Source organism: Marmota monax, unplaced genomic scaffold, assembly GCF_021218885.2.
Source record: "Marmota monax isolate L192 unplaced genomic scaffold, Marmota_monax_Labrador192_F-V1.1 WCK01_AAM20220418_F8-fsc00035, whole genome shotgun sequence".
Classification (NCBI taxonomy): domain Eukaryota; kingdom Metazoa; phylum Chordata; class Mammalia; order Rodentia; family Sciuridae; genus Marmota; species Marmota monax.
In genome coordinates, this window is record NW_026691961.1 from 1,224,657 (window position 1) to 1,250,340 (window position 25,684).

Genomic DNA, 25,684 nt, shown 5'->3' on the forward strand with positions numbered 1-25,684 from the left:
TATGCTGATTTTAGTTCTTTTGGCTAAATACCGATGAGTGGGATAGCTGGGTTATATGGTGGTTACATTTCTATAGTTTTTTGAGAAATCTCCATACTCCTTTCCAGAGTGGTTTTACTAATTTTCAGTCCCACCAACAGTGTATTATAGTACCTTTTTCCTCACATCCTCACCAGCATTTATTTGTGTTCTTGATAATTGCCATTCTGACTATGGTGAGATGAAATTTAGTTTTGATTTGTATTTCCCTAATTGCTAGAGATGTTGAACATTTTTTTCATGTATTTGTTGGCCATTTGTATTTCTTCTTTTGACAAGTTTCTGTTTAGTTCTTTTGCTCATTGTTGTCTGGTTTTTTTTTTTTTTGAGTTCTTCATATATTAATTCCCTGTCAGAGAAGCAGCTGCAAAAAGTTGGGAGAGCTAATTCTTAACAGAGATTAGTAGGCCACTTTGGTAGACTCATACAGGAGGATTTGGGATTTGAGATTTCTGGATCAACTTAGATATTCCTATCCCATGTATCAGGGTTCCATTCTTTTTCAACAACAGCTATAATCTGGCAAGAAGACCTGCCTTGGTTGAGAGTTGGACTTTCATGGAGTTTATCTAATCTGAAAGTTAGGCTTTGATCCTCTTACTCAATTTTCTCTGCCCTTCCATTTCAAGAAATGAAAGTCTTATTATATACTACTAAATAGATCCTTTCTCTTTCACACTTGACTTTCAATGTGGTTCCCTGGGAACCAATACTAGTAGAAGAGAGAGAAAGGAATCAGGAGTAGGCAGCGGAAGAAGTCAAGCTTTGATGCAGGTCAGATGGCACTGACAGTAGACCCCATGGAAGCTCTGAATTAATGCAGCTGGCACAAAGATGACCAAATATTTTATACTTGCATCAGTAAGTGGATGTGTACTATTGAAGAAGAGGTGTCACCTTGAGGCTCTCTGCAGCTGAAATCATCCATGAAAAGTGTGATGGCTAAAAGCAGATCAAAGTTAGTACTCTTGGAAGCTAGGCAGCAGCTCATTCATTGAAGGGGGATCTGGACAGTGCATTCAATCCCTTTACTTTCTCAGACATATCTAGCTTCCATCAGTGAATATGTTCACTCCTAGGATAAAGTGCCAAGAACTCCTTTTGAAACAAATGAAGAATCTGTACAGAGATTTTAATTAAAGATTAGATTGGCAATAGGGCAAGTAAAAAGGAGTAAAGACAAGTCCCAGATTATTCTGTTAAGCAAATATATAGATGATGGTGTTATTTACTGAGAGAGAGAACACTGAATGTATTTGAGCAGTGGAGGAAGTGAAAAATGAAGATGTTAATAAGCAGTAACAGTGCTCCCACTGAAACCAAATTTTTTTGAGTATTTTCATGTGCTGTTTACTGTGCATTTTACAGATATTTCATCTTTTTCACTGAATGAAGTCTATTTTTGTCTCATTTGTAATAAAAACATTGGGCTAAAGTTTCCAAAATTTGATGAAAAACATTACTTTATTCATCCAAGAATTTATATGAATTCCAAATTTACACAAAAGATCTACATTAGTCATATAAAAGTAAAACTATTCAAAATCAAGGGCAAAGAAAAATTTTGAAAGTGCTTGGAGAAAAATGACTCCTCATAGGCAAGGATACCATGAAATTAGCTTTTCATAGTATAGAAACAATGGAGTCTAAAAGTTAGTGGTACTAAGAGATTTATCAACCAAGAACTCTATATCAATATTTTCACTTTTTATGGTTGATGAACTCTATTTTCTCATTTTGAAATGTATGGAAAACATATTGGAGTTTCAGCTTAAAGAGCCTAAGAAATTTAGTTTACTTGGAGTTTAGGATTCCAAGACTAACCAGACTAGTTCATTAGATTTTTCCACATAAAATTTCAGGCCTTGATCTAAATATTTCTCCTCCTCCTCCTCCTCCTCCTCCTCCTCCTCCTCCTCCTCCTCCTCCTCTTCTTCTTCTTCTCTCTCTCTCTCTCTCTCTCTCTCTCTCTCTCTCTCTCTCTCTCTCTCTCTCTCTCTCTCACACACACACACACACACACCACAGAATATTCCTCGGTCTGGCCCTGTTCTTTTAACATTTTGAAATTGTTGTTCAGGAGCAATGACAAGTATAAGAAGCCAAATATTCTCATAATATTCTCATGAAATCTCTCTACATTATACTCCCTTTTTTCCATAATGGAAGTGGGATTTGGCCCAGAGATTATTATTCAATTTAAGAAAACTTAATGAAGGAAAAAATCTGGAGATAACACTCCCCTGTTCAATCCTAGTCATTAGTAAAAACCCCTTCCTCTTTTCTGTTGAAGAAAAAATTAAAATTTCTTTTTGTTGGTATTTTTCGGACCATGCATCTTCTCACTATAGTAGTAAAACTTGTAACATTAGATAGAACAGGACTTTTGGTCAGTTTGTAGTTTAGGTAATAACAAACAACACATAACATGCAACTAAACTCTGGGTAAAAGCTAGCATATTATTCAGAATTCAAGGTGGTAGAAGAGGTCATTATGGCTTTAAGGTATTCTGCTTTCTAAAATATTAGGGATATGAAGACTATTAGAAGTTTATGGCCAAGACCCAGAACCATCTTGGAATAACATCTAGAGATGAATGAGAAGTTACAAAGAGACATGTGTATTGAAAACCAATGGCTGATTTCCTCCAGAGATACTCAAGAATACAGCAATAAATATTCAATAATTGAATGAATGGGTCACTAGCATGACTTGGAAAAATCCTGGTCAAAATCCTGAGGTTGTGTAAAATTAAGAGTAATACCTAAAGCAATAATTAATATTTTTAAAAATAATTTGACTGATGGAGGTTATGAAGCCTAACAATCTTACTCAGTTTTAAATAAGTTGATTCTATAGTCACAACCACATACATATAAAAGATAGTGCATGAATAAGACAATAATTTCTGTCAAAGTTGATACATGATGAATAACTTATTTCCTTGAAGGTAAAGGATTCAGTTTAGTAATTTAAAACTCAAACTAAGATAAGAGGCTTACAATTCTAATGAATTCCATATAATTAAACGATATTTTCTTTATGAGATAATTGAGATAGGTATACATAATTTCATACATTCTGGCCTATGTTGAACTTTTTTGTGTGTGTTGTATTTAAAGTCCACGTTAGTTACTCACCGTCTTCAATCTTGTGAATACACTGAAGAAATTAAAAATAATGTTATGAAAAACAAAGTTCTTCAGGCTCCAGAATGCAGTCTCCAGAGAAAAAAGCAAGAGGAGGAAAACTAAACCCATGATAGCCAGTGTAATCAGAAACTTTGCAATCCCGTGTTCTCCAAAACTATAGATACTGTTCTGAATAACTGAGGATGATAAAAAAGATAGCCTTACTTTAAAAACTAATATGAAGTCTAAGATGATGCCAAACAGTAGAAAATAATTTATAAGTTAGATGAAGTAAATTATAAAATATGGAAAATAAGTAATTATTTTGATATCTTGCTTAATCCTCCTTGAGATTTATAATTTTTATAAAATTACTTTTGTCATTTATTTTCCCTCTAGTTTTTAAAAATCGGTTTTTGATATAGGACAATCTTACCACATATTCAAGGAATTTCAAAGGCTGGGCCTTTGTGAACAGAATGCTTACTAAATGAAGCATACAAAATAATGATATTTATAATATGTATAACCACTACTGTAGGCCACACAGAATATCCTTAAAGACTTTCAGAAAGAACATTTTTAAACAAAGTTGACTAGGTAAGTTTTAACATATAGTCTAAAATGTAAGTGGGCTATGACTGATTGATTTTAACCTTGCTATAGAGAAAGTTAGCTAAAGTAAAGAGCTGAATTTTGGATATGAGGATAGAAGACATCTCTGAGATATGAAGATAATTATTCAATTTTTATAAGAATTATATTTTGTTTGATTTGTACCAGTTCATGGATATGTATTTTAGTAAAATATATAAAAAATTAACCTTTCTGTGTTTCTGTGTTTCTGAGTGCATTCACAATGTTGTGCAACCATCACCACTGTATCCATCTAGAATATTTTCATCATTCCAATAGAAAAGCTAGTGTCTATTAAACAATCACCATTATCCTCTTTCCCTAGGTTGGTTCAACAGCTTGGCTATTGTGAATTGTGCTGTTATAAACATTGATGTGGTTGTATCTACAACCACATGTTACTGTATGCTGATTTATTATTGTATTTATTATTGTTTTTGTATGTTGATTTTTAGATCTTTTAGATATATACCAAAGAATGGCATAGTGGTCTTTGATCCACTTTGAGTTGACTTTTGTGCAGATTGAGTCATATGATGGATCCATTCCTAGTTTTTTAAGGAATCTCTATATTGCTTTCCAAAGTGGTTGCACTAATTTATAGTCCCACCAACCATATATGATTCTACCTTTCCCCCTACATCCTTGCCAACACTTATTAATATACTATCGATAATTTCCACTCTGCAGCAAGATGCTATCTCAATGTACTTTTGATTTGCATTTACCTAATTGCTAAAGATGTTGAACATTTTTTTCATATACTTGTTTTAAGAAGTATCTGTTTAGTTATTTTGCCCATTTATTAATTGGGTTATTTATGTTTTGGTGTAAAGTTTATTGATTTCTTTACATATACTGGGTATTAATGCCCTATCTGAGAAGCAAAGATCTTCTCCCATTTTCTAGGCTCTCTCTCCATGCTCTAAACTGTGGAGAACTTTTTGATTTGATGCAATCCCAATTATTGATTCTTGGTTTTATTAATTGTGCTTTAGGAGTCTTGGTAAGCAAGTCATTTCCTGTGCAGACATACTGGAGTGTTGGGCCTACACTTTTCTTCTAGCAGTTACAGATTTTCTGGTCTAATTCCTAGGTCTTTGATCCACTTTGAGTTGACTTTTGTGCAGATTTGAGTTTTTTTTGTTTTTTTTTGTTTTGGCCTGCTGCAATCTGCTGTTGAACACCTCTAGTGATTTTTGCCCCCTATAGTGGGAATCAAATCCAGGGCTTTGTGCATGCTAAGTAAATGCTATACCACCAAATCTAATGAGCTTTTCATTTCTTTTTTTGTATACTTCCATGCTAGAATTTCTATTTGGTCCCTTTTAATAATTTATATATCTTTATTGGACTCTATATTTGGTGAGATGCCATTCTTTCCTCTTTTATTTTTTGGCTAAGGTTTCACAAAACTGTTCAAGGACAGTTGATTTAAAGTCTCCAAGTAGAAAGTCCAGTATCTCGAGTTCCTCTGGGTCAGTTTCTGTTAGTTTCTTTTTATCCTGTGAAGAGTCATGCTGTCTTGCTTTTGTGTATTCCACAGAAGTTTTTTTGTTGTTGTTGTTGAAAACTGGACATTTTGAATTAAAGTATGGCAATTTTAAAAAATCAAATTTTCTCCTATCTCTTGGTTTTATTGTTGCATGGTGTAAGTTATATTTGTATGTTTAATAATTCCCACAAAATGTCATGTTTTGTCACTGAAAACCATACTAGTAATTGACAACTATTGATTTGACAACAATATCCTCATGCTTGAAAAAACAAGGAGGAAAATATCCTTTCTTTTCAAATTGGTTGAGTTGGGGCATTCCTTCAATACTTAGGTAGAACATGTACAACTCTGATTTAGCCTTTAATTTTTGCTTAAACAGAGCATAAATATTCAACAGCATTGAATCTGGGGTCTTCTGAATTCCCCATTTTAAGTTTCTGCTTAACACATTGCTTACTATGCTCCACCCCCACCACATGTCTTTTTCACCAGCCTATTTCTTTCTAAACTTTTTTGTCTTCCTGATTCTTGCCTATCTATTGCCTCTTGCCCTAGTTGGCCACAGTTAACAAAGGTGCCCAGGAAGCTTCTCTATCCCTCAAGTTCTAAGAGATCTCTATATATGGCAACCCCTGGGTTTCTTTCTTGGGAATATAATTTGCTCTAATTCAGTGCCCAGTTGAGAACAGAGTGTGTATTGCCCCTCTGAAGCCAGTGAGCATATCAAGAATGAAGGCCACAATCCCTACAGCTACTGCTGGGGATTGAATAAGTTAAAATTCCATAATGTGATCTTACCAAAATTTAATGGCTTCTTTCTTCATTAAACTTTCCTCTGGGTTTTTCAAGTTTTTCATTGGGTTCCAGTTCCAAAATTTTGATTCTGACAATTGTCATCACCTTAACCTTTGTTTCAGTGAAGGGAGATATCCTTGAAGATGCCTACTCTATCTATTTTTGGTCTCAAATTACTTCAGTATATCAACTTGTTGATTTTCATTCAGTGATCTTGTCAAGCATCCTAAATATTTTAATAATTTATCTGTAGATTTAAAAAAATCATTTTGTGTTACTTTTAAGCTTTATTAATGTTGTTTAAGGTCTGTGGAGCATACTCTAAAATTCTTTATTATGCTTCTAAGATTTATTCATATTGTTTCCTTCAGCTGAAGTTTATACATTTTCATTTCCCTGTGATAGTCATCCTGTGGGAAAAAATCTTTATGTCATTTATCTGTTCTATGTATCTGTAAGTAAATGGTCTTATACCATTTATATTTTTTATAATTATAAAAATTGCTGAAAAAATATTTATCAAGGTTTATATCTTGGAGTGGAGATATTGTTATCTACATGTAAAAATTTTTCCCATATTTCTTACTGGTACATTATAGTTCTATATGACGATGGGATTTGTTGTTACATACATTCACATATATGTAACACATATGTTAAGTATGTGTATATAATATAACTATATAATTTAACCAATATCCATCCCCAGCACTCCCCCCCCTATCTCCTACCCCTTGGTCCCTCTCCTCTACTGATCTCCCTTTGATTTTTAGGAGATCCACCCCACTACCTTTATTTCCCTTTTTCTTCTCTAGTTTCTTCATGAAAGAGAAAATATATGGACCTTGACCTTCTGAGTTTGATTTATTTTGCTTAACATGATGGTCTCTAGTTTTGTCCATTTTCCTGCAAATGTCATAATTTCATTTCTCTATGGCTGAATAAAATTCATATATATATATATATATATATATATATATATATATATATATATATATAATATTTTCCTTATGCATTCGTTCACTGATGGATACCTAGCTGGTTCCATAGTTTATCTATTGTGAATTGTGATGCTATGAACATGAATATTCATGTATCACTAAAGTAAGAAGACTTTAATTCTTCAGGATAAATACCGAGGAACGGTATAGCTGGATCATATGATGGTTCCATGCCTAGTCTTTTGAGGAGCCTCCATACTGATTTCCATAGGGGTTGTACTAATTTATGGTCCCCACAGTGTAGAAATGTTCCTGTTTCTCCACATCCTCTCCAGCATTAATTATTGTCTGTATTCTTGATAATTGTCATTCTGACTGGTGTGAGATGGAATCTCATTGTAATTTTGGTTTTCATTTCCCTAATTGCTAACAATATTGAACATTTTGTCATGTATTTGTTGGTCATTTGTATTTTGCATGTCAAATTTTGTTAATGTCAAATTATTTTCTGAAGTAGCAGAGTAAATTACATCCACTAACAGAGTATAAATATTTCCATTGTCTCACATCTATATACTTGCATGTTAACCATTTCATTATTATCCAATCCAAATTTTCATTTCCTTGAAGAAAAATGAAGTTTATCAAAACTCCTTACAGACAATAGGGTATTTTCAGATCTTAAAAAAATTGTTCTAATTAGTTATATATGGCAGTAGAATGCACTTTGATACATCATACATAAATGGAGTATAACTTCTCATTCTTCTGGTTGTACATGATGTACAATCACACTAGTCATGTAGTCATATATGCACATGAGGTGATTAATGTCCGATTCATTCTACTATCTTTCCTACTACTATAACCCCTCCCTTTAATTCATTCTCCTCTGCCTAATCTAAGGTAACTCTATCTTTCCCTAGGCCCACCCCCCAGTGTGAATTGGCATCTGTATATCAGAGAAAACATTTGGCCTTTGGTTTTTTGGGATTGGTTTATTTCACTTAATATTCTTTCACTTAATATTCTTCAGCTCCATCCACCTGCAGGCAAATGCCATAATTTTATTCTTCTTTGAGACTCAGTAATATTCCATTGTGTATATATACTACATTTTCTTTATCCATTCATCTATTAAAGGACACTGAGGTTGGTTCCATAGGTTAGCTATTGTGAATAGAGCTACTATTAACATTGATGTGGCTGTGTATCTATACTATGCTGATTTTAAGTCCTTTGGATATAAAATGATGAGTGGGATAGCTGGGTCAAATAGTGGTTCCATTCCAAGTTTTCTAAGGAATTTCCATACAGATTTCCATACTGGTTGCACCAATTTGCAGTCCCACCAGCAATGTATGAGTGTCCCTTTCTCTGCACATCCTCATCAACATTTATTGTTGCTTGTATTCTTGATAGTTGCCATTCTGAATAGATATGAAATCTCAGTGTAGTTTTACTTTGCATTTCTCTATTTGCTAGAGATGTTGAACGATTTTTCATATATTTGTTGATCAATTGTATTTTTTCTTCTGTGAATTGTCTGTTCAGTTCCTTAGCTCACTTATTAATTGGGTTATTATTATTATTTTTTGATGTTAAGTTTTCTGAGTTCTTTATATATCCTGGAGATTAATGCTCTGTCTGAGGTGGCAAAGATTTTTCTCCTATTCGGTAGGCTCTCTCTTCACATTATTGTTTGTTGAGAAGCAGCTTTTTAGTTTGAATCCATCCCATTTATTGATTCTTGATCTTACTTCTTATGCTTTAGGAGTCTTGTTAAGGAAGTCAGATCCTAAGCCAACATGGTGAAGATTTGGGCCTAGTTTTTCTTCTGTTAGACGCAGGGTCTCCATTCTAGTGCCTAAGTCTTGGATCCACTTTGACTTGAGTTTCTTGCAAGGTGAGAGACAGAAGTTTAACTTTGTTTCCTATGGATTTCCAGTTTTCCCAGCCCCATTTGTTGACTAGGCTATCTTTTCACCAATGAATGTTTTTGGTGCCTTTGTCAAGTATGAGATAACTGTATTTATATGGGTTTGTCTCTGGGTCTTCTATCCTGTACCATTGGTCTACGTGTCTGCTTTGGTGCCAATACCATTATGTTTTTGTTTACTATGCCTCTGTGGTATAGTTTAAGGTCTGGTATAGTGATGCCACCTGCTTCATTCTTCCTGCTAAGGATTGTTTTAGCTATTTTGAGTCTCTTATTTTTCCAGATGAATTTCATGACTGCTTTTTCTATTTCTATGAGGAACATCATTTGGGTTTTGATCAGAATTGCATTAAATCTGTATAGTGCTTTTGGAAGTACGGTCATTTTGATAAAATTAATTCTGCCTATCGAAAAGCAAGGGAGATGTTTCCATCTTCTAAGGTCTTCTTTCACTTCTTTAGGGTTCTATATTTTCATTGTATAGATCTTTCACCTCTTTTGTTGATTCCCAAGTATTTTTTTCTTTTTGAGGCTATTTTAAATGGGGTAGTTTTCCTTGTTTCCCTTTCTGAGGATTTGTCCTTGATATACAGAAATGCTGTCAATTTATGAGAACTGATTTTATATCCTTCTACTTTGCTGAATTTATTTACTAGTTTTAGAAGCTTTCTAGTGGAACTTTCTGGGTCTTCTATATATAAAATTATATCATCAGCAAATACTGCTAATTTGAGTTCTTCTTTCCCCATGCATATCCCTTTAATTTCTTTTGTCTAATTGCTCTGGCCAGTGTTTCAAGAACTATGTTAAATAGAAGTGGTAAAAGAGAGCATCCCTATCTTGTTCTCTAGAGAGAATGCCTTCAGTTTTTTTTTCCATTTAAAATGATGTTGGCCTTGGGCTTAGTGTAGATAGCCTTAATGATGTTGAGATATGTTCCTGTTATCCCTAGTTTTTCTAGTGTTTTGAACATGAAGGGGTGCTGTATTTTATCAAATGCTTTTTCTGTGTCTATTGAAATGATCATATGATTCTTATTTTAAGTCTATTGATGTGATAAATTACATTTATTGATTTCCATATGTTGAACCAACCTTACTTCTCTGGGGTGAATCCCACTTGATCGTGATGCATGATCTTTTTGATATGTGTTTGTATTAGATTTGCAAAAATTTTATTGAGAATTTTTTGCATCTATGTTCATTAGATATTGGTCTGAAGGGTTTTTTGGATTTATCTTTGCCTGGTTTTGGAATCAGAGTGATACTGGCCTCATAGAATGAGTTTTAAGTGCTCCCTCTTTTTCTATTTTCTGAAATAAATCACAGATTATTGGTGTTATTTCTTCTTTAAAGGTCTTGTAGAACTCAGCTGTGTATCCATCCGGTCCTGGGCTTTTCTTGGTTGATAGGCTTCCAGTGGTGTCTTCTATTTCATCATTTGATATTGGTCTGTTTAACTTGTGTATATCATCCTGATTCAATTTGGGCAAATCATGACTCTAGAAATCTGTCGATGCCTTTGATATTTTCTATTTTATTGGAGTAAAAGCTTTTACTCCAATAAAATAGAAAATATCAAATATCAAAATATCAAATATCTTATTTATTTCTGTAGTGTCTGTCGTGATCTTACCTTTTTCATCATGTTAGTAGTTTGAGTTTTCTCTCTCTTGCTCTTCATTAGCATAGCTAAAGGTATGCCAATTTTATTTATTTTTTTAAAGAACCAACTTTTTGTTCTGTCAATTTTTCAATTGTTTCTTTTATTATAATTTCACTGATTTCAGCTCTAATTTTAATTAAGTCGTGTCTTCTACTAATTTTGGTGTTGATTTTTTCTTCTTTTTCAAGGGATTTGAAATGTAATGTTAGGTCATTTATTTGTTGACTTTTTCTTCTTATAAGGAATGAACTCCATCCAATGAACTTTCCTCTTAGTACTGCTTTCATGTGTCCCAGAAATTTTGATATGTTGTGTCCATGTTTTCATTTACCTCTAAGAATTTATAAATCTTCTCCCTGATGTCATTTACAACTCATTGTTCACTCAGTAGCATACTACTTAGTCTCCAGGTATTGGAGTAATTTGTATTTTTTATTTTGTCATTGATTTCTAATTTCATTCCATTATGATCTGATAGAATTCAGGCTGGTAACTGTACTTTTTTGAAAATGATAAGAGTTTCTTTGTGGCATATTATAAGGTCTATTTTAGAGAAGGATCCATGTTCTGCTGAGAAGAAAGTGTATTCTCTCATTGAAGGATAAAATATTCTATATATGTCAGTTAAGTCTAAGTTATTGACTGTATTATTGAGATCTATAGTTTCTTTGTTCAACTTTTGTTTTGAATATCTATCCACTGGTGAGAATAGTGTGTTAAAGTCACCCAAGATTATTGTGTTGTGGTCAATTTGACCCTTGAATTTGAGAATTTGTTTGATGAACATAGATGCTCCATTATTTGGGACATATATATTTATAACTGTTATGTCTTTTTGGTGTATGGCTTCCTTGAGCAGTATGAAATGACTTTCTTTATGACTTTTGATCAACTTTAGCTCGAAGTCTACTTTATTTGATATAAGAATGGAAATCCCTGCTTGCTTCTGCTTCTGCAGAACGTATATTATTGGATTCTTGGGTTGAGTGTGATAATAAATTAAACAAGCAGAGGGGATTGTTTTTAGGTAATGAAAATATTCTAACCCTGGGATGTCATGATTGCACAACATTACATAGTTATCAAAAATACTAAATAGAACTATATCCAAAAGACCTAAAAAGAGCATTCTACAGGGACACAGCCACATCAATGCTTATAGCAGCACAATTCACAATAGCTAGACTGTGGAACCAACCTAGATGCCCTTCAATAGATGAATGGATAAAAAAATGTAGCATTTATACACAATGGAATATTACTCAGCACAAAAAATAACAAAATCAGGCATTTGCAGGGAAATGGATGGCATTAGAGCAGATTATGCTAAGTGAAGTTAGCCAATCCCTAAAAAACAAATGCCAGATGTCTTCTCTGATATAAGGGGGGTGACTCAAAATGGGATAGGGAGGAAGAGCATGAGAAGAAGATTACCACTAAATAGGGAAGAGAGGTGGGACAGAAAAGGAGAGAGAAAGGAATTTGCACGGAAGATGGAAGGAGACCCTCATCGTTATACAGAATACATGTATGATGTTGTGAGGAGAAAAAAAAAAGAAGTGTGTCACATTAGATTGGGTAGAGAGATGTGATGGGAGCGGAAGGGAGGGAAAGAGGGGATGGGAAGGGCAGAAGAATAAAATAGACATTATTATTACTGTATGTATATGGATGACTGTATGACCAATGTGATTCTGCAACCTGTACAATCAGAAAAATGAGAAATTATACCCCATTTGATTCAAATGTATGAATTGTCAAGATCACTATACTGTCATGTGTAACTAATAAAAATAAATAAATAAAAAATACTAAATAGAGTTAAAACTTGTTTATAGTCTATAAATAATAATTAATAGAACTGTTTTTAAAAAGCAGAAATACAAATTTACATATCAAGTAGGCAAACTAAAATGTGACATAAATTTTGCTATTCAGAAACTTGACCCAAATAATTATATTTCAAACTTACTCATAAAATCAGACTAAAATATAAGAAAAACTTAATAGAATCCTTATTTTTTCTTGATTTTGATCTGGTTGTAAAGTTATCTTTATTTGTGAGATACTCAAAACTTACCATACCAGAGAACTTAATATTCTTTTTAAGTGAAGTGTTCTTATTTATCAAACACAAATAGTAACAACTAACTTGCAGAATTCAAAGTAATATGCATAATGCTATTTGCACATAGTAGGTAACTAGTTAATAATAACCCATTATCAATTTTGTGGTAAATTCATGAAATTTCTTTTGGATTTTATTTTGATGCCTCATCCCTTCCTATCCTCCATCCCTAGTCTGTGAAAATAATTTTGATAAAGAAATACTCTCAAAATAGCAAGCCTGACTATCTCCATTGGAGGAAGGAGAGGTTTCACAATTCTTCAATAATTTGAGCTTAAGTGAAGATGGCTGGAATAGAATAAGTTGTGTTTAGGGACCTGTGGAGCCTCAGATACTCACATGATTTATTGCAATCCAGATAGATGCTTTTAAATTTCTTGGCACAAAGTTTTTTCACTTCATAGTCATCAAAATATCTGCTGATACTCATTGCAAAATTGTAACTAGGAAGCACCATTAATACATTACTTATGATACTTTTGAAGAAAGATAGCTCATTCTCTGTAATTAAAAAGATTAGCTTCAATTATAAGAAAGTAATAAATCCCCTCAAAACAACTTCTCCCAAGTGATTAATCCACTCAATCTCAGACAAACATCAAACTAGATGATCCTTGGCTAATAATTAGTTGCTAAATTTGTCCACCTTGATAGCCTGTGGTATAGATTTGTCAATTACAGCTTTCAAGAGAAGACATTCTTCAACATTGTAAAAATGTTGCCCTACAAAGGAACTGAACAAGTACTTCACAGAAGAAGAAAAACAAATGGTCAAAAAAAAAAATATATATATATAAATGTTCAACATCTCCAGCAATTAGAAAAATGCAAATTAAAACTACACTGAGATTTTATTTCATTCCAGTCAGAATGGCAATTATCAGGAATACAAGTAATAATAAATTCTGGCAAGGATGTGAGGAGAAAGGTACCCTCATACATTGTTGGTGGGACTGCAAATTGGTGCACTGCTATGGAAAGCAGTATGGAGATGGTTTAGAAAACTTGAAACGGAACCACCATTTGACCTAAACCACCATTTATACCCACTCCTCGGTTTGAATGCAAATGACTTAAAATCAGCATATAACAGTAATGCAGTCACATCAATGTTAAGAGCAGCTCAATTCACAATACCCAAGCTATGGAAACAACTTAGGTGTTCTTCAATGGATGAATGGATAAAGAAAATGTGGTATGTATACACATTGGAATATTACTCAGCCTTAAAGAATGAAAGTATGACATTTGCTGGTAAATGGATGGAACTGGTGAATATCATAGTAAGTGAAATAAGCCAATCCCCCAAAATCAAAGGCTGAACATTCTCTATGATATGTGGCCGCTAACCCACAACAAGGGAGGCTATCAAGGGGGAAGAATAGAGCCCATGGATTAGAAAAAGGGGAATGAAGGGAAGGGAGGGGGGATGGGAATAGGAAAGAAAATAGAATTAATTAGACATAATTTTCCTCATCTTGAATTTGAACACAACCAGGGTAACTCCACATCATGTATAATCACAAGAACAGAATCCTAAATAAAATAAGTTATACTCCATGTATGTATAATATGCCAAAATATACTCCACTGTTATGTATAACTAAAAAGAATTAAAAAACACTTAAAAAGGAGTGTTGCCCTAGGGTCTTTCTTCTTTGCGTGTAGGTCTGATTTTGTTATCTCTTCCTCCTTTTCTCTTCCCTATTCCTCTATTTCTTAGCTCTCACATACATACTTAATATTTTCTGATTTCCAAAAAGTGTTAAATTTTCAGATTTAGTGCTCAGAAGTTTTATTCTCTTATATTTCATCCTCACTTATTTAACATATTTCCTCAAGAAAGGAAAATATTGTGTGAAATTCTTACCATAAAACTGTAGTACACTCTGAACAATGATACTGCAAATAATTGAAATGTAATTAAAGAGAGTAAGCTTGATGGAGGCAGCAGTCCCACTAGAAAACAGGAAGCTTCCAAGATACATGAGAGGAACAATACACCAGCCGTATAGCATAAAGATCAACATTGTGTCCAGAAAGTTGAAATTCACAATAAATGCATCCACTTCACAGTATTTGAATACTCCCTGGATCATAGAATATAGAGGTAAAAGCAAGGTAAATGATACTGGGCAGTCAGTCAGGTCAGAACACTTAGAGAACAGCCATCTTACTGTCTTCACTAGATGATAGGTCTAATGATTACTATTTATTTTTCCATTTTTAAAAAAAGCTTTAGAAAATGAGCCTGAAGAGAATTATTTCTACAACAGAGAATATTCCAATGAGCATAATGACTATCCCTTTCTGTTTTTTTCTCTTTGGAACATTTTTACTTCCCCTCTCCCTGCCCATGATCAAAGCCAATGTAGTTATGTCTGCATTAAACCAAAGTAAACTTTCCTAGAAGGAAAAAAGACCCAGGAAGTAGACTATTTCTCTGAAGATTTCCTGCAGCATTACCTCCCACATTAGACTGTCTCTTAGTTTGTATCCATCTCAACAATCAGGGCTCTCCTTCTTTAATTATATGATTGAATCAGATTGGTGTAAAGTGGCACTTTTATAGATATACCAAAGGAACAAAATAAACAATACAAAATATAGCTAAATACACATTGTTAGTTAATATACAGCAAAGCAATTTGTATTTTAAATCAGTATAAAAGAGCCATTATTTAAAACAGATATTAGAACAATGGGTTAGATATTTAGGTTGAAACCTGCTCCCCCATCATTACTTTGTTCTTGCTTAAAAATAAGTTCAGGAAGGAGGGGAAAATTGCAAATTGTGACTTTAGTAAAAAATAACTTGTGCTGAAGCAATGATTTGTAAAAGGAAAGCTCTCTGAAGACTTTCTAGAACTGAGATGTACAATACTAGTTTGTAATACTGATTCAGCTGTCTAACCCCTTTGTGAGGCTGGAAATTTTTTTTAAAAAAATGCATTATATGCTTTGATAAATTTCAAGTACCAGTTTTCAAAATTATGTCTAAAAATAGTCATCTCTATGAGCTTATTATCATTTTATGTACACCTGATTATTTGTTGCCTTATTTATCAATAAATATGCCCTCAATAATGTGGTTAGGCTTGTATAACTTTAAAAAAATAAATATAGTAGGATCCACTTTGACATAACTATACAAGCATGGAATATATCTTATTCTAATTCAGACCCCAGTACCTCTCTTTCCCCTTCCCTTTCCCCACATCCTGCTCTCTTCCCTCTATTGACCTATCTACCATTTACTCATATAATAATAATTATTATAATAATTTATTATGAATATAAATAACACATCATAACTAATTATTATAAATAAAATTTATATTATTTATGATTATTATAAATAATACTTATTATTTTAAATTAATATTATGGATGTACAATGGCATTCATTGTGGTGTTTTCATATATGTACATAGGAAAGTTATGTCAGATTAATTCCACTGTCTTTCCTTTTCCTATCCCCCCTCCCTTCCCTTCACTCCCCTTTGTCTAATCCACTGAACTTCTATTCTCCTCATCCCCTCATTGTGGGTTAGCTTCCACATATCAAATATTCAACCTTTGGGGTTCTTTTTCTGGATTGGCTTATTTCACTTAGCATGATGGTCTCCAGATCCATCCATTTACTGGAAAATGTCTAAGTCATTCTTCTTTATGGCTGAGTAATAATTTGATATCAATACATCTTTATCCATTCATCTGTTGAAGGGCATCTAGGTTGTCTCCATAGTTTAGTTATTGTGAATTATGTTGCTATAAACATTGATAGGGCTGTATCTCTGCAGTATGCTGATTTTAGCTCCTTTGGATATATACCAAGGAGTGGGATTACTGGGTTAAATGGAATCTCCATACTGCTTTCCAGAGTGGTTACACCTATTTGCAGTCTCACTAGCAACCAATGAATATATCTCTTCCTACATCCTTGTCAACATTTATTGTTACTTGTATTCTTCATAATTGCCATTCTGACTGGAGTGAGATAAAAATCTTAATGTTGTTTAATTTGCATTTCTGTAATTGCTAGAGATGTTAAACATTTTTCATATATTTGGTTACCATTTGTATTTCTTCTTCTGTGAAGTGTTTGTTCAGTTCTTTTGCCCATTTATTGACTGGATTAGTTGTGACTTTTTTTGGTGTTAAGAGTTCTTTATATATCCTGAAGATTAATGCTCTATCTGAGGTGCAAGTCGCCAAGATTTTCTCCCATTTTGTTTTTTTTTTTAAATTTTTTATTGTTGGCTGTTCAAAACATTACATAGTTCTTGATATATCATATTTCACAATTTGATTCAAGTGGGTTATGAGCTCCCATTTTTACCCCATATACAGATTGCAGAATCACATCAGTTACACATCCATTGATTTACATATTGCCATACTAGTGTCTGTTGTGTTCTGCTGCCTTTCCTATCCTCTACTATCCCCCCTCCCCTCCCTTCCCCTCCCCTCCCCTCTTCTCTCTCTGCTCCCTCTACTGACATTCGTTTGTCCCCCTTATATTATTTTTCCCCTTCCCCTCACTTCCTCTTGTATGTACTTTTGTATAACTCTGAGGGTCTCCTTCCATTTCCATGCATTTTCCCTTCTCTCTCCCTTTCCCTCCCACCTCTCATCCCTGTTTAATGTTAATCTTCTTTTCATGCTCTTCGACCCTACTCTGGTCTTAGTTACTCTCCTTATATCAAAGAAGACATTTGGCATTTGTTTTTTAGGGATTGGCTAGCTTCACTTAGCATAATCTGCTCTAATGCCATCCATTTCCCTGCAAATTCTATGATTTTGTCATTTTTTAATGCAGAGTAATACTCCATTGTGTATAAATGCCACATTTTTTTTATCCATTCATCCATTGAAGGGCATCTAGGTTGGTTCCACAGTCTTGCTATTGTGAATTGTGCTGCTATGAACATCGATGTAGCAGTGTCCCTGTAGCATGCTCTTTTTAGGTCTTTAGGGAATAGACCGAGAAGGGGAATAGCTGGGTCAAATGCTGGCTCCATTCCCAGCTTTCCAAGAAATCTCCATACTGCTTTCCAAATTGGCTGCACCAATTTGCAGTCCCACCAGCAATGTACAAGTGTACCCTTTTCCCCACATCCTCGCCAGCACTTGTTGTTGTTTGACTTCATAATGGCTGCCAATCTAACTGGAGTGAGATGGTATCTTAGGGTGGTTTTGATTTGCATTTCTCTGACTGCTAGAGATGGTGAGCATTTTTTCATGTACTTGTTGATTGATTGTATGTCCTCCTCTGAGAAATGTCTGTTCAGGTCCTTGGCCCATTTGTTGATTGGGTTGTTTGTTCTCTTATTGTCTAATTTTTTGAGTTCTTTGTATACTCTGGATATTAGGGCTCTATCTGAAGTGTGAGGAGTAAAGATTTGTTCCCAGGATGTAGGCTCTCTATTTACCTCTCTTATTGTATCTTTTGCTGAGAAAAAACTTTTTAGTTTGAGTAAGTCCCATTTGTTGATTCTAGTTATTAACTTTTGTGCTATGGGTGTCCTATTGAGGAATTTGGAGCCCGACCCCACAGTATGTAGATCGTAGCCAACTTTTTCTTCTATCAGATGGCGTGTCTCTGATTTGATATCAAGCTCCTTGATCCATTTTGAATTAACTTTTGTGCATGGCGAGAGAAAGGGATTCAGTTTCATTTTGTTGCATATGGATTTCCAGTTTTCCCAGCACCATTTGTTGAAGATGCTATCCTTCCTCCATTGCATGCTTTTAGCCCCTTTATCAAATATAAGATAGTTGTAGTTTTGTGGATTGGTTTCTGTGTCCTCTATTCTGTACCATTGGTCCACCCGCCTGTTTTGGTACCAGTACCATGCTGTTTTTGTTACTATTTCTCTGTAGTATAGTTTGAAGTCTGGTATCGCTATACCGCCTGATTCACACTTCCTGCTTAGCATTGTTTTTGCTATTCTGGGTCTTTTGTTTTTCCATATGAATTTCATGATTGCTTTCTCTGTTTCTACAAGAAATGCCGTTGGGATTTTGATTGGCATTGTATTAAACCTATAGAGAACTTTTGGTAATATCGCCATTTTGATGATGTTAGTTCTGCCTATCCATGAACAGGGTATATTTTTCCATCTTCTAAGATCTTCTTCTATTTCTCTCTTTAGGGTTCTGTAGTTTTCATTGTATAAGTCTTTCACCTCTTTTGTTAGGTTGATTCCCAAGTATTTTATTTTTTTTGAAGATATTGTGAATGGAGTGGTTGTCCTCATTTCCATTTCAGAGGCTTTGTCGCTGATATACACAAATGCCTTTGATTTATGCGTGTTGATTTTATATCCTGCCACTTTGCTGAATTCATTTATTAGCTCTAATAGTTTCTTTGTAGACCCTTTTGGGTCTGCTAGGTATAGAATCATGTCATCTGCAAATAGTGATAATTTAAGTTCTTCTTTTCCTATTTTGATGCCTTTAATTTCTTTCGTCTGTCTAATTGCTCTGGCCAGTGTTTCGAGAACTATGTTGAACAGAAGTGGTGAGAGAGGGCATCCCTGTCTTGTTCCAGATTTTAGAGGGAATGCCTTCAATTTTTCTCCATTCAGAATGATGCTAGCCTGAGGCTTAGCATAGATTGCTTTTACAATATTGAGGTATGTTCCTGTTATCCCTAGTTTTTCTAGAGTTTTGAACATAAAGGGATGCTGTACTTTGTCGAATGCTTTTTCCGCATCTATCGAGATGATCATATGATTCTTATTTTTAAGTCTATTGATGTGGTGAATAACATTTATTGATTTCCGTATATTGAACCAGCCTTGCATCCCAGGGATGAATCCTACTTGATCATGGTGCACAATTTTTTTGATAAGTTTTTGTATCCGAGTGGCCAGAATTTTATTGAGGATTTTTGCATCTGGTTCATTAGAGATATTGGTCTGTAGTTTTCTTTCTTTGAAGTGTCTTTGTCTGGTTTAGGTATCAGGGTGATGTTGGCCTCGTAGAATGAATTTGGAAGTTCTCCCTCTTTTTCTATTTCCCGAAGTAGCTTGAAAAGTATTGGTATTAGTTCCTCTTTAAAGGTTTTGTAAAACTCTGCTGTATACCCATCCGGTCCTGGGCTTTTCTTAGTTGGTAGTCTTTTGATGGTTTCTTCTATTTCCTCAATTGATATTGGTCTGTTTAGGTTGTCTATATCCTCCTGACTCAATCTGGGCAGATCATATGACTTAAGAAATTTATCTATGCCTTCACTATCTTCTAATTTATTGGAGTATAAGGATTCAAAATAATTTTTGATTATCTTCTGTATTTCTGAAGTGTCTGTTGTGATATTGCCTCTTTCATCCTGTATGTTAGTAATTTGAGTTCTCTCTCTTCTTCTCTTCGCTAGCATGGCTAAGGGTCTGTCGATTTTGTTTATTTTTTCAAAGAACCAACTTTTAGTTTTGTCAATTTTTTCAATTGTTTCTTTTGTTTCGATTTCATTAATTTCAGCTCTGATTTTAATTATTTCTTGCCTTCTACTTCTTTTGCTGTTGTTTTGCTCTTCTTTTTCTAGGATTTTGAGATGAAGTATGAGATCATTTATTTGTTGGTTTTTTCTTTTTTTAAGGAATGAACTCCAAGCAATGAATTTTCCTCTTAGAACTGCTTTCAGTGTGTCCCATAGATTCCGATATGTTGTGTCTGTGTTTTCATTAATCTCTAAGAATTTTTTAATTTCTTCCTTGATGTCTTCTATAACCCATTGATCGTTCAGTAACCTATTGTTCATTCTCCAAGTGATGTATTCTTTTCCCTTCCTTCTTTTATCGTTGATTTTCAGTTCCATTCCATTATGATCAGATAGGATGCATGGTATTATCTCTACTCCTTTATATTGTCTAAGAGTTTCCCTGTGACATAATATATGATCTATTTTTGAGAAGGATCCATGTGCTGCTGAGAAAAAAGTGTAACTGCTTGATGTTGGGTGGTATATTCTATATATGTCAATTAAGTCTAGGTTATTAATTGTGTTATTGAGTTCTATAGTTTCCTTATTCAACTTTTGTTTGGAAGATCTGTCCAGTGATGACAGAGGTGTGTTGAAGTCTCCCATGATTATTGTATGGTGGTCTATTAGACTCTTGAACTTGAGAAGAGTTTGTTTGATGAACATAGCTGCACCATTGTTTGGGGCATATATATTTATGATTGTTATGTCTTGTTGGTGTATGGTTCCCTTGAGCAGTATGTAGTGTCCCTCTTTATCCCTTTTGATTAACTTTGGCTTGAAATCTATTTTATTTGATATGACTATGGATACTCCTGCTTGTTTCCGAAGTCCATATGAGTGATATGATTTTTCCCAACCTTTCACCTTCAGCCTATGTATGTCTTTTCCTATCAAATGCGTCTCCTGTAGGCAGCATATTGTTGGGTCTTGTTTTGTGATCCATTCTACTAGCCTGTGTCTCTTGATTGGTGAGTTTAAGCCATTAACATTTAGGGTTATTATTGAGATATGGGTTGTTATTCCAGCCATATTTGTTTATTTATGTTACTAAACATGGTTTGTTTTCCTCTTTGATTATTTTCCCCCCTTTAGTGTCCTACCTCCCACTGTTGGTTTTCATTGTTATTTTCCATTTCCTCTTCCTGTAAAGTTTTGCCAAGGATGTTTTGAAGAGATGGTTTTCTAGCTGCAAATTCTTTTAACTTTTGTTTATCGTGGAAGGTTTTAATTTCATCTTCCATCCTGAAGCTTAATTTTGCTGGAAACACAATTCTTGGTTGGAACCCATTTTCTTTCAGTGTTTGAAATATGTTATTCCAGGATCTTCTAGCTTTCAGAGTCTGTGTTGAAAGATCAGCTGTTATCCTGATTGGCTTACCCCTAAATGTGATCTGCTTCCTTTCTCTTGTAGCTTTTAAAATTCTCTCCTTATTCTGTATGTTGGGCATCTTCATTATAATGTGTCTAGGTGTGGGTCTCTTATGATTTTGCACATTCGGCGTCCTGTAGGCTTCTAGGATTTGGGGTTCTGTCTCATTCTTCAAGTCTGGGAAGTTTTCTTGTATTATTTCATTGAATAGATTGCTCATTCCTTTGGTTTGAAACTCTGTCCCTTCCTGTATCCCAATGACTCTTAAATTTGGTCTCTTGATGTTATCCCATATTTCTTGGATGTTCTGCTCATGGTTTCTTAACAGTCTTGCTGAGCTGTCTATGTTCTTTTCAAGTTGAAATACTTTATCTTCATTGTCTGATGTGCTGTCTTCTAAGTGTTCTACTCTGCTGGTAGTATTCTCAATTGAGTTTTTAAGTTGGCTTATTGCTTCCTGCATTTCTAGGATTTCTGTTTGTTTGTTTTTTATAACCTCTATTTCCCTGTATAGTTGATCTTTTGCTTCTTGGATTTGTTTATGTAATTCATTGTTGAAGTGATCTTTCATTGTCTGATTTTGCTGTCTGATGTCTTCCTTGAGACTCCAGATCATCTGAAGCATGTATATCCTGAATTCTCTATCTGACATTCCATCTGCTGCAGCTATTACCTCTTCTAACGTTGAGTTGACCTGCAATGCTTGTGGTCCTTTCTTTCCTTGTCTCTTCATACTGTTCGCGTTCCTTTCTACTTGGTGAAACTGTTGTGCTATTGAATTTTCCCCCTATATATTTATATTGGTCTTGTATAGTTGCAAAGTCTCCCTCGCAGGCGCGGGTGGCGGCTCTGTCCCTCTGCGGGCCGCTAGGCTTGTTCTGTCCGTGGTCGTAGTTCTGTCTACTTTGCAGGCACAGGCAGTGGCACTGCCCCTCTGCAGGCCTCTGGGGCTGTACTGCCAGTGGGTCGCAGGTGCGCCTACCTTGCAGGTGCGAGGGGGTGCACGGCTCTACCCTTCCTCAGGCCACTGGGCCTGTTCTGTCTCTTGGTTGCAGGTCTGGCCTGTTCTGATGGTGGTCACAGTTCCGTCTACCTTGCAGGCGCTTGGGGGAGGGGGCGGCTCTGCCTCTCAGCAGGCCGCTGCTCCTCTTCTGCCGGTGGGTCGCAGGCCCGCCTACCTTGCAGGAGTGATTGGAAGCTCTGCCACTCCGCGGGCCACTGGGCCTTTTCTGTCAGTGGTCACAGTTCCGCCTACCTGACAGGCGCGGGGGGTGGGGGGTGGCTCTGCCCCTCAGCAGGCCGCTGGGCCTGTTCTGTGGGTGGTCACAGTTCCCTCTACCTTGCCGGCGCAGGGGGAGGGGGCGGCTCTGCCTCTCAGCAGGCCGCTGCTCCTCTTCTGCAGGTGGGTCGCAGGCCCGCCTACCTTGCAGGAGTGATTGGAAGCTCTGTCCCGCCGCGGGCCACTGGGCCTTTTCTGTCGGTGGTCACAGTTCCCCTACCTGGCAGGCGCGGGGGGTGGGGGGCGGCTCTGCCCCTCAGCAGGCCGCTGGGCCTGCTCTGTGCATGGTCACAGTTCCCTCTACTTTGCCGGCAAAGGGGGAGGGGGCGGCTCAGCCTCTCAGCAGGCCGCTGCTCCTCTTCTGCAGGTGGGTCGCAGGCCCGCCTACCTTGCAGGAGTGATTGGAAGCTCTGTCCCGCCGCGGGCCACTGGGCCTTTTCTGTCGGTGGTCACAGTTCCCCTACCTGGCAGGCGCGGGGGGTGGGGGGCGGCTCTGCCCCTCAGCAGGCCGCTGGGCCTGCTCTGTGCGTGGTCACAGTTCCCTCTACTTTGCCGGCGCAGGGGGAGGGGGTGGCTCAGCCTCTCAGCAGGACACTGCTCCTCTTCTGCTGGTGGGTCGCAGGCCCGCCTACCTTGCAGGAGTGATTGGAAGCTCTGTCCCACCGCGGGCCACTGGGCCTTTTCTGTCGGTGGTCACCTGGCAGGCGCGGGCGGTGGGGGGTGGCTCTGCCCCTCAGCAGGCCGCTGGGCCTGCTCTGTGCGTGGTCACAGTTCCCTCTACCTTGCCGGTGCAGGGGGAGGGGGCGGCTCTGCCTCTCAGCAGGTCGCTGCTCCTCTTCTGCCAGTGGGTCGCAGGCCCGCCTACCTTGCAGGAGTGATTGGAAGCTCTGTCCCGCCGCGTGCCACTGGGCCTTTTCTGTCTGTGGTCACGGTTCCTTTTCTCCCATTTTGTAGGCTCGCTCTTCACATTCTTGTTTTCTTTGCTGAGAAAAATATGGATAACATTGTTTATTGAATCTTGACTTTATTTCTTCTGCTTTAGGAATTTTGTTAAGGAAGTCAATTCCTGAGCTGAGGCGTTGGAGTGTTGGAGTGTTTTCTTCCAGTATGTTCAGGGTTTCTGGTCTAATTTCTGGGTTTTTGATAAACTTTGAGTTTTGTGCAGGGCAAGAGATAGGGGTTAAATTTCATTCTACTATATATGGATTTCCAGTTTTCCCAGCACCATTTCTTGAAGAGTCTATCTTTTCTCCCATCTATGTTTTTGGCACCTTTGTCTAATGCAAGATAACTGTAATTTTGTGGGTTAGTCTCTGTGTCCTCTATTCTGTACTATTGGTCTACCAGTCTGCTTTGGTGCCAATACCATGCTGTTTTTGTTACTACTGCTCTGTAGTATAATTTAAGGGCTGGTGATGCCTCCTGATTTGCTTTTCTCAACAAGGATTGTTTTGAGTATTCTGGGCCTCTTATTTTTCCAAATGAGTTTCAAGACAACTTTTTCCATTTCAACAATGTCATTGGAATTTTGATGAGAATTGCATTGAATCTGTATAGTGCTTTTGGAAGTATGGCCACTTGACAATTAATTCTGCATATCCAAGAACATGGGAGGTCTTTCTATCTTCTATGGTCTCCTTCAATTTCTTTAGTGTTCTGTAGTTTTCATTGTAGAGGTTCTTCACCTCTTTTGTTAGATTGATTCCCAAGTTTTGTTTTTTTAGGCTATTGTGAATAGGATTTTCCTAATTTCTCTTTTAGCAGATTTATCATTTAAGTATAGGTGTTAATTTTATATCCTGCTACTTTACTGAATTCATTTATGAGTTATAGAAGTTTTCTAGTGGAGTTTTTGTCTTCTAAATATAGAATCATATCATTGACAAATAGGGATCATTTTAGTCCTTTTTTCCTATTTGGATCCATTTTATTTCCTTCTTTTGCTTAATTACTCTGGCTAGAGTTTCAAGGACTATGGTGAATATAAGTGGCATCCCTGTCTTGCTTCTGTTTTTAGTGGGAATGTTTTCAGTTTTTCTCCATTCGAAATAATTTTGGCTTTGGGTTTGTTGCATATAATTTTACAATGTTGAGTGATGTTTCTCTATCCCCATTTTTCTAGTGTTTTAAACATGAATAGAACCTGTATCTTGTCAAAGCTTTTTTGTATCTATTAAGATAATCATGTTATTCCTGTCTTTAAATCTATTTATGTGATTAATTACATTTATGTCTTTAAATCTATTTATGTGATTATTCAACATTTCTGAATGTTGAACCAAACTTGCATCCCTAGGGTGAAACCCACTTGATCATGGTGCACTATCTTTTTTAATGTTTTTTTTTTTTTTTTCAATTTGAATGTATTTTTAAAAGAACTTTTGCATTTATATTCATCAGGATATTGGTCTGACGTTTTCTTTCCTTCATGTGTCTTTGCCTGCTTTGTATCAGGGTGATACTGACTCCATAGAATGAGGGGTATTGGTGTAAGTTCTTCTTTGAAAGTCTTTTAGAACTCAGCTGAGAATCCACCTGGTTCTGGGATTTTCACTGTTGGTAGGCTTTTGATAGCTTCTTCAATTTCATTACTTTTTAAATTTTGTATATCCTCCTGTTTCAATTGGGTATGTCATAGGTCTTTAGAAATTTGTTGATGTCTTTGAGATTTTCTAGGTTATTGGAATATAAATTTTCAAAATAGTTTCTGATAATCATCTATATTTCAGCAGCATCTGTGGGGATATTTCCTTTGTCATTAACAGATTTTAAAA

General features: G+C 35.9%; 1 protein-coding gene across 1 annotated transcript in view; it reads right to left on the reverse strand.

Moving 5' to 3' along the window:
- Nucleotides 1-25,684, reverse strand: part of LOC124093499 (phospholipid-transporting ATPase ABCA3-like) — a 167,521-nt gene that overhangs the window by 18,856 nt on the left and 122,981 nt on the right. The window contains exons 21-23 of the mRNA XM_046445959.2: nt 14,644-14,859; nt 13,113-13,274; nt 3,181-3,368 (exon numbers count right to left, since the gene is read on the reverse strand). Coding sequence (XP_046301915.1) covers nt 3,181-3,368; nt 13,113-13,274; nt 14,644-14,859 — 566 coding nt within the window. The remainder of the gene's footprint in view (nt 1-3,180; nt 3,369-13,112; nt 13,275-14,643; nt 14,860-25,684) is intronic.